Raw genomic sequence first — 8,892 nt, forward strand, 5'->3', positions numbered from 1 at the left:
GCATCCACGAACTCCTGGACAGTCTGTGGTGCAACAGTCTGTTGGTGGATGGAGTGAGACATGATGTCCCAGATGTGCTCAATCGGATTCAGGTCTGGGGAACAGGCGGGCCAGTCCATAGCTTCAATGCCTTCATCTTGCAGGAACTGCTGACACACTCCAGCCACATGAGGTCTAGCATTGTCCTGCATTAGGAGGAACCCAGGGCCAACCGCACCAGCATATGGTCTCACAAGGGGTCTGAGGATCTCATCTCGGTACCTAATGGCAGTCATGCTACCTCTGGCGAGCACATGGAGGGCTGTGCGGCCGTCAGGCCCTCATACCAAATAAGTCTGGAGACGCCGTGGAGAGCGATCTGCTGCCTGCAACATCCTTCAGTAATGGCAGTGGGTCAGTAATGGTGTGGGGTGGCATTTCTTTGGAGGGCCGCACAGCCCTCCATGTGCTTAAAATGGAAAGACAATGAGTGTGCATCATCTGTCTAGTGTATCAAAATAATTTCACACAGATTTTGAGTTTGTGGGTCACATGACCTGGAAGCTATTGAGGAAAAATCACAATTTTTGGCTATAAAAAATCCTAAAAAATATAAAAAGGCTAAAAATGGGATACAAATTTGTGTACCTGTAATTTATTGGCATGATTTGATATTAGTTTCATCACAGGTGGTCACAAAATAAGGGATTTATTGATTTTTGTTTCTCAAGAGTGTTTGGTTCGGAAATTTATTGATAGTCCCTAAGTGAACCTCCGCGCGAGAGAACAGGGAGCGGCAGAGAGCGGCTGACCGAAATCTGAGTCCCTGAATCGGATCAACTGCGAGCTAGATGCCGCTAACTCTGCGGAGCTTGAATATCCAATATCCAACTTGAAACTAACTTCACCGCGGTGTCTCCTCGTTGGTTGTCGTATCAGGCTCCGCCTCTCAGCGGAAGCGCGGGCTGTTTGTGTCGAAGAGAGGCCGCGGAGCCGCGCGCCATCGTTTCAGCGGCTGCGTCCGTCACTTCCGGAGAAATCCAAGAGCTCGCGGGGTTGCTGTCGGTGTCTGAGCGACCCTGCAGCGGGGATGGAGGCGGAGGTGCTGGACTTCCGGGTTCCCGTGGAGAGCAACAAGACCCTGCTGGTGTGGGACATCCCGCCGACCCACACCGAGGCCCACATCCACGTGAGTCCACACCTGTATGCGTCCGAGCTCTGCAGGTCAGCGTGAGCCTGCAGAGCGCGTCCCAAACTACGTTTCAGCCTCTTTTGCCGTGTCTGCTGCGCATGCGCTCTGACGGCTGGGTCTCACCGCAGACCCTGCATCTTCACATCAGCGGTCACATGATGAGAACCTTCAGTCATGCGTCACGTTGATGTGGTCTGAACCCCATAAACTCCTCATTCACAGTTCACTGATATATACTCTGTGGCTGATTGGAAGGTTGGTGGTTCGATTCCCAGCTGCTCCAGTCTTTGGGCAAGATACTGAACCCTGAGTTGCTCCCTGTGTGTGTGTGTGTGTGTGTGTGTGTGTGTGTGTGTGTGTGTGTGTGTGGGGTGTGTGTGTGTGTGTGGGGTGTGTGTGTGTGTGTGTGTGTGTGTGGGGTGTGTGTGTGTGTGTGTGTGTGTGTGTGTGTGTGTGGGGGTGTGTGTGTGTGTGTGTGTGTGTGTGTGTGTGTGTGTTGTATAAGTGCTCAGAGCAGAAATGCACTGTGTAAGAGCAGGTCCATTAAATGCAGGCATCAAACCAGCGTCTGGATTCCTAAAGTTCAGCTCCAGTGTTTGTGACTGTGCTGATGACCTGACCTGTGGATGGAACCTCTGCAGGATCCTGACTTTGAACAGCATCTTTACATCAGCGATTTTTGTCAATTTAAGTGTTATTAATGACAATCTTTAAGACAATGAACAAATCAAAAATAGACACTGAGCTGCTTCATTTTCTTTCAGCACTGAAACTGAAATCATAGATCCATGATTGATTCCCTGCAATAACATTTTATGGTTAAAGTAAAACAAAAAGAGCTGTTTCCAAATTTAAATGTATTATTACTATTATCATTATTATTATGCAAAAACAAGAGGCCAATAAACAGAAATGCACAAACAGTGATGAGCAGACAGCAGCAAACAGAAGGTCTGGAAGATCAACCAGTCTTTGTTTGTATGGCAGCAAATCAGCAGAGATCCAGGACAGCGTCTCAGCTGCTGCCACGCGGCTCAAACACGCTGCACCAGACAGCAGGAGATGGAACACACGCACACACACACACACACACACACACACACTGCTGTGAAAGGGGCTCCCTGCAGCTGAAAGTGTAGGGCCACACACAGGAAAACTGGAGATGAATTTCATGTTTTTAATTTGAAATCAGAGGAAAACATTCATTCATTTATTGTTCCTCATTATTTATTGATGGTAATGTTGATGATGATGGCGTAGCTACGTCAGTCATACTGGGACACAACAATATGCCCGGCTGTCATAGGAACACGTCTGCAGTGGCTGTGGGAGGTTCATGTGGAGAGACTCTCTCAGACAGCTGCAGGTTTGAGTGTGACAGCAAACTGGTCTTTGGTGGCTTCATGGCTGTTCTGACAGGAAGTACTCCTGAAACAGCAACGATGGGAAAGTACACTGAGGAGGAGACTTTGATTTTCCCTGAGTATAGATGGAGCCTCTCTGTCATCATTTATCAGCTGCTTCCCGCTGAGATCCTCCAGAAGACCTCACACACCGTCCTCTTCCGATTCTGATTGGCCCGTTCAGCAGCACAGATCCCTCCTGTGCACTTCCAAATACTTTCCCCGGAGTTTTTGAATTTATCAGTGAGCCACCAATCATCATCTCAGCATAAGGAATAATAATCTTAGCATCAATATAAGGACTCACAAACACCAGCATTCCTGCAGGGAGCTCGCTGAAATTATCGGAATGAAATATTCCCCATTTTTCCTTGAAGCTCATTTTGTAATCAAATATTTTGAGCTGTGTTTAAAACAAAAATTAAATCTGTAATTTTTCATTAATTGAAATGTGTATAACTTCCTGTCACATGATCAGGGGGTTTCCTGGTGTGAGGTCACATCAGCTCAAACCACAAACTGCTTCCCACTAGCGGAACAAACCAGAGCCGAGCCGGGGGCAGGGGGGGCCCTTTATACCCAAATAATAAACATCATTTTACAACATACACATGCCCAGAACAGCGGGAATGTGTATGTTATGAAGTGCCACTCATGTTAGCTTAGTCCGTAAAAATGCTCCACTTAAGGCCTTTAAGGCCGTTTCACACCGGAGGCGTTGCGTAAAAACGACATGAAATTCCGAATCTTTCGGATGTGAACCTGTCGTGTAACCTACATACACACGGACACGCTGTTTTAGCGAAAAATCGCCCTCATAAAACGCACTGTGAAAGAAAGGAAGTCGACATCAAAAGATGATGTAATGAGGTTGTGATGTTTCTAAACAAGAGAAGGAAGAAAGAGTTTATGGGTTCATCCAGCTCATAAGAAAGCAGCAGCAGGGAGAGTTTCATGGTTTGATCCCGGAGTTGAAGCTGCATCACGGATGCTTTGGCGCATATTTCAGGATGTCAGTGGGACAGTTGTTGTTGGCAGAGTTGGGATCACATGTGAGGAGGCAGAGGATAATTTCAGAGAGCCGACTGACCCGGAGCAGCGTGTAGCTGTGTGTCTGAGGTCAAATATCATGATTTTATTGTTCCCACATCACTGTATATTCAGTACATCGGTGCGCGTTTTGAGCTATGACCTCATATGCTGCTAAATGCAGCGCTCTGATTGGTCAGTCCTGTTTGTTCAGAAACATCGAACTTGAAAAAATAAATGCTGCAAATTCGTCCTGTGAAATGACGCGGTCGGTGTGAACGGCTGCATTAAGAACAGGCGAGTCCGAAAAATGTTTTTAACGCACGAAACATTCGCACAAAATTTATGCGTCCGGTCCTTTACACACCGGACGCACAAACAGATCTGACCAATCAGAGCGCTGCATTTGGCAACATGTGAGTTCATAGCTCAAAACGCACACCGATGTACTGAATATACAGCTGGGAACAGTAAACTCATACTATTTGACCTCAGACACACAGCTACACGCTGCTCCGGGTCAGTCGGCTCTCTGAAATTATCCTCTGCCTCCTCACATGTGATCCCAGCTCTGTCAACAACAGCTGCCCACTGACATCCTGAAGTATGCGCGAAAGCATCCGTGATGCAGCTTCAACTCCTGGATCAAACCATCAAACTCTCCCTGCTGCTGCTTTCTTATGAGTTGGATGAACCCAGAATCTGTTTCTTCCTTCTCTTGTTTAGAAACATCACAACCTCATTACATCATCGTTTGATGTCGGCTTCCTTTCTTTCACAGTGCGTTTTATGAGGGCGATTTATTTGCAAAAACGCAGCGCGTCCGGTGTGAAACGGCCTTTAGAGTGAAAATAAAGCCAGTCATGCAGTCCAACATCTTATTCCATATTTTACACCTACTACTTCACTAAAGTCAGTCGGTCTTGTAAAGTTTTGAGCAACCATGACTCAGTCCTGACTGTGGCAACCTTTAAAACCCCCGTGTAAAATGATGGGTGATGTATAGTGGGTTGTATACTGTGCACATTGAGCCATGCATATTGCGATATAATCAAGACAGGGCCCTCCTTCTCCACCTCTGCTCGGACGTGACAGAGGCCTGGCTACCTGAAATCTTATTCTCCTCTCTCCCATCTGGGCCCCCTCTAGCCCCGGGCCGGGGGCATGCCGCCCTCCCAGCCCCTCCAGAAGCTCCGCCCCTGCTGCTTCCTGCTTTCATCCATCCATCCATCCATTCTCTTCCGCTTATCCGGGGCCGGGTCGTGGGGGCAGGAGCCTAAGCAGAGAAGCCCAGGCTTCCCTCTCCCCAGCCACCTCCTCCAGCTCATCTGGAGGGACCCCAAGGCGTTCACAGGCCAGCGTAGAGATATAATCTCCACAGCGTGTCCTGGGTCTACCCCGGGGCCTCCTCCCGGTGGGACATGCCCGGAACACCTCACCCAAGAGGCGGCCAGGAGGCATCCTAATCAGATGCTCAAGCCACCTCAACTGGTCCTCTCGATGTGGAGGAGCAGCGGCTCTACTCTGAGCCCCTCCCGGATGGCCGCACTCCTCACCTTATCTCTAAGGGAGAGGCCAGCCACCCTTCGAAGGAAACTCATTTCTGCCGCTTATATTTGCGATCTTATTCTTTCGGTCACTACCCAAAGCTCATGACCATAGGTGAGGGTAGGAACGTAGATCGACCGGTAAATCGAGAGCTTCGCTTTTACACTAAGCTCCCTCTTCACCACGACGGACCGGTGCAGCGTCCACATCACTGCAGAAGCAGCCCCCATCCATCTGTCGATCTCCCGCTCCCTTCTCCCATCACTCGTGAACAAGACCCCGAGATACTTGAACTCCTCCACTTGGGGCAAGAACTCGTCCTGCTTTCATTCTGATTTTATTCTGAAAGCTCTGACAGGAAGCTTGTATCTCAGCGGCTCCTTTCAGGAAGTCTGTCCGCTCACTGTGGGGCGTCCTCGGTGTCAATCATCTGTCTCATGCCCCGCCTCCTTTCCTGAACAGGAACAGATTCTGATTGGAGCTCATGGCGTTTCTCCCACATTTACTGACACAGGAATGGCATCGAGGACGGCGATGTCGTCAGCCTGCAGGTGGAAAACATGGGGCGGAGCTAGCTGACCTTTCAGAATAAAACACCTCAGTGTGGCTCCTGTGAAAGCTCGCTCAGCCCTGATGTTTTAACCCCTTTACTACCACAGGGGTCAAGGCCAGCAGTGACCCTGTGGTAGTAGAAGGGTGTGTTTATGTTGTTGTTTGTTTGTGGGCAGGTCGAGCTGTTTGCTGTCTTCTCGGCCTTCGGGCCTCTCTACCTGCTGAAGGTGAGTCCCAACGCTCCGCTCCACCCGCCCGGTTTTTACGCCCTCGTCAAATTCTACTCGGCCGCTCATGCCGCGACGGCTCAGCGTCTCACTGACGGACGCCCGCTGCTCCACGACTCGCCACTGAAGGTGATCAACAACATTTCTTCTTCTCTTTGAGTTTCTCTTTACTTGGAGCTCACCTGACTGTGTTTGTGGGTCTCAGGTGAAGCTGAGCTCCAAACAGACGCCTTACTTCCTGTCTGGCAGCAGCAGACCTCTGAGCCACGCCCACTGCCTGGAACTGGCCAACCGTGTCCTGGGATTCAATGGCTGGACCTCTGACATCATTTCAGTGAGAAATCTGCTGCACCGGTGTGTTCAGGTGTGTGAAAGAGAGCACAGGTGACGGTCTGTGTCTTCCTCAGCTGAAGGAGCTCACAGAAGAAGAGGAGGAGGAGGGAGGAGTCAGGCAGAGGAGGCTGAAGTTTGGCTGTTTGCTGCAGCTCCACTTCCCTCATCACGGACAGACGACCAGAGGAGCTGCAGTGCTGGAGGACAGCTTCACCTGCGCAGGTGAGGAGAGGCGGCTGCGCAGGCGTTGGTGGTGGAGATGAACTATAAATGCAGAGAGTCTGTTTTTGTCTCTGTGTGTGTGTGTGTGTGTGTGTGTGTGTGTGTGTGTGTGTGTGTGTGTGTGTGTGTGTGTGTGTGTGTGTGTGTGTGTCAGGTCCAGATGTTTTCCTGCAGAGGCGCTGCAGGCTGCAGAGGTTGGTCAGAGAGAGAGCTCTGGTTCACGCCTTCACCTCAGTGCTGTTCATACTTCTGGGTATTGCAGTACTTTAAATACTCTAAATACTGCTGTATCTGCAGTACACCGACTGCTCACCTGTGTGACTGTGTGTCTGTCTGTGCAGGTAACGGGAAAGTGATGGTGGAGGTGAAACAGACCCCTGATCAGTTTGTAGCTGATGACACTGAAGGAGTCCTGCAGGTAAGCTCACCTGTTCAGCTCAGATTCACCTCTTTGTTTAATGTGTGCATTGAAGGATTTATCCTGAGTCTCGATTCATCAGTTACTGGAGGCAAAAGTAATGCCATCAGCTCATCCTCACAGTGTGTGTGTGTGTGTGTGTGTGTGTGTGTGTGTGTGTGTGTGTGTGTGTGTGTGTGTGTGTGTGTGTGTTTCAGGTGAACGAGTTCTCCTGGGCAGCGTCTCCCACTGATGAAGAGGAGGCTGGTGATGCAGAGTGGGCTCTGACTGTGTCGTAGAGCAGGGTGGGGGCGGGCCTCAGGTGTTCCTGGTTCTTTCTGAGGTCACTGATGGAAAATGTTTCAGAAGAACACGTTGGACACGTCTGAGCTCCTTCAGACAGAATCACCACACAAGGTTCAGACACAGTGTGACATCAGCAGGTGTCCTCACCTGCAGTGCTGACGTCACCTCTGCAAACGAGACTTCAGGTGCTGCACGCTGATCTGTGGAGAGGCCTTTTATTAAGAGCCTGGCTCTTATATAAATAAAATTGAAGTGAACTTAAACACACACACACACACACATTAATGTGACCCTGTGAATATTTGGCAGCACACAGACAAATGAAGGCTGGACTCAGTTTCAGCGGTCAGTGATGTGAAAACAGCAGATTATTCTTTTCACTCATTTTGTGCTGAGTTGCACATATTTCCTGCCTGTTTTCATCATAAACGCTCAGACTGGTTCAGAGTTCAGGGTTCAGCTCGAGGTCGGCAGTTTGTGTAGGCAAATCTGTGTAGATGAAGATGTGGGAGGTCGTTAATGGCTGCAGCTCCCTTTGTCTCTGGAGCTCTTTCAGCATCATGTGACCAAAGGGCCAGCGTGCTTCAGCTCCCATGATACCCTGCAGCTCCACCTCTTTGTGCTCATTTATGCATTTGAATTGTATAAAATCTGTCATAATAAATTCCTGATGTTTGTCCTGTCAGCTGTGTGTGTGTTCATCCTGCTGCTTCACAATCACAGCTCTTAATCAGACTCAATCTCCCAGCATGCCGTTCAGCTCTCTCTGGATGGAATTCAGGATTTTACACAAACTGTTTGTTGCCACCAGAGTTACTTTAGTGTCTTCTATTCAGATTCTCTTTAATTTTTAGTTTCCAGATTTAATGTTTCAGGTTAGTTTTTATTAGTTTTGAATAAATACTGCATGAAGGCAGCACACTCACAAACACATCATCATCATCATCAACATGGGGAACTTCTCCCTCTTCATCACAGCTCTTTCAGGGTCCTCCTCCAACCAGGAGGGGGCACCAAAAGGCTGCTCTGAAAAGTACAGACTCAATTCAAAGATCTTTATTGTCCCCTAAGTACAATTATTTCCACAGCCAGTAGTACAAAAACAGTTATAAGAACATACATAAAATCACAACAGCTCATTTAAAAACCTAATCGCTGCCGGGACAAAAGATTCCCTCAATCGATTTGTCCTACATCTAGGTACCTGATATCTGCGTCCAGAAGGAAGCAGCCTAAACTCCTGGCACTGTGGGTGGTCTGAACCTCACCTCACCTAATCTACATCGGTGAGGTTGTTTAAGGCTATGCCAGCAATTTTTACGCACACCTTTGCAATTCCTAGCAGCTTATTCCTGTTCTTAACATTTAAAAATCCAAACCTGCAGATAAAATTAAAAGAACAGACTCAATAAAACAAGAGTAAAACATCTGGTAACGCTTTCTTTCACAGTCCGCCCTTAGGCCGTAACTACGCATAATTTACAGGGATTTATCCTGTAAGTAAATTTAAGTTATGTGTAATTAGGCTGTACTATTTTCAATTAGGCTGTAATTATTTTTAATAAGGCTGAATTATTTGTAATAAGGCTGAATTATTTAGACTAAGGCCATACTACTTTAAGTATTTTACAGGGATGTACCCTCTAAGAACAATTCTATTCTTAGAGAATTCTTGCAGGTTGATAGGTCATCAACTACTTATTT

At 48.1% G+C, this 8,892-nt stretch overlaps 1 protein-coding gene across 2 annotated transcripts; it reads left to right on the plus strand.

Annotated features, from left to right (window-relative positions):
• Positions 1–946: 946 nt before the first annotated feature.
• On the plus strand, positions 947–7,836 carry rdm1 (RAD52 motif containing 1). 2 transcript variants are annotated; one of them, XM_030736356.1, is made up of 7 exons: positions 947–1,168; positions 5,880–6,059; positions 6,136–6,264; positions 6,338–6,485; positions 6,640–6,738; positions 6,827–6,903; positions 7,101–7,836. In XM_030736356.1, the coding sequence occupies exons 1-7, from the start codon at positions 1,070–1,072 to the stop codon at positions 7,179–7,181; spliced, it is 813 nt and encodes a 270-aa protein (XP_030592216.1). In that variant the 5' UTR covers positions 947–1,069; the 3' UTR covers positions 7,182–7,836. The 2 variants fall into 2 exon arrangements, with proteins under 2 accessions (XP_030592216.1, XP_030592217.1); XM_030736357.1 differs by lacking the exon at positions 6,640–6,738.
• Positions 7,837–8,892: the final 1,056 nt, after the last annotated feature.

Source organism: Archocentrus centrarchus, chromosome 8, assembly GCF_007364275.1.
Source record: "Archocentrus centrarchus isolate MPI-CPG fArcCen1 chromosome 8, fArcCen1, whole genome shotgun sequence".
Taxonomy (NCBI): domain Eukaryota; kingdom Metazoa; phylum Chordata; class Actinopteri; order Cichliformes; family Cichlidae; genus Archocentrus; species Archocentrus centrarchus.

Excerpts from the sequence above, each read along its gene's own strand:
- rdm1 (XM_030736356.1), top strand. The coding sequence starts at position 1,070 with ATGGAGGCGGAGGTGCTGGACTTCCGGGTTCCCGTGGAGAGCAACAAG. Across the intron at positions 1,169-5,879 it reads ACACCGAGGCCCACATCCAC|GTCGAGCTGTTTGCTGTCTT; the intron begins GTGAGTCCACAC and ends GTTTGTGGGCAG. Across the intron at positions 6,739-6,826 it reads AGTGCTGTTCATACTTCTGG|GTAACGGGAAAGTGATGGTG; the intron begins GTATTGCAGTAC and ends CTGTCTGTGCAG.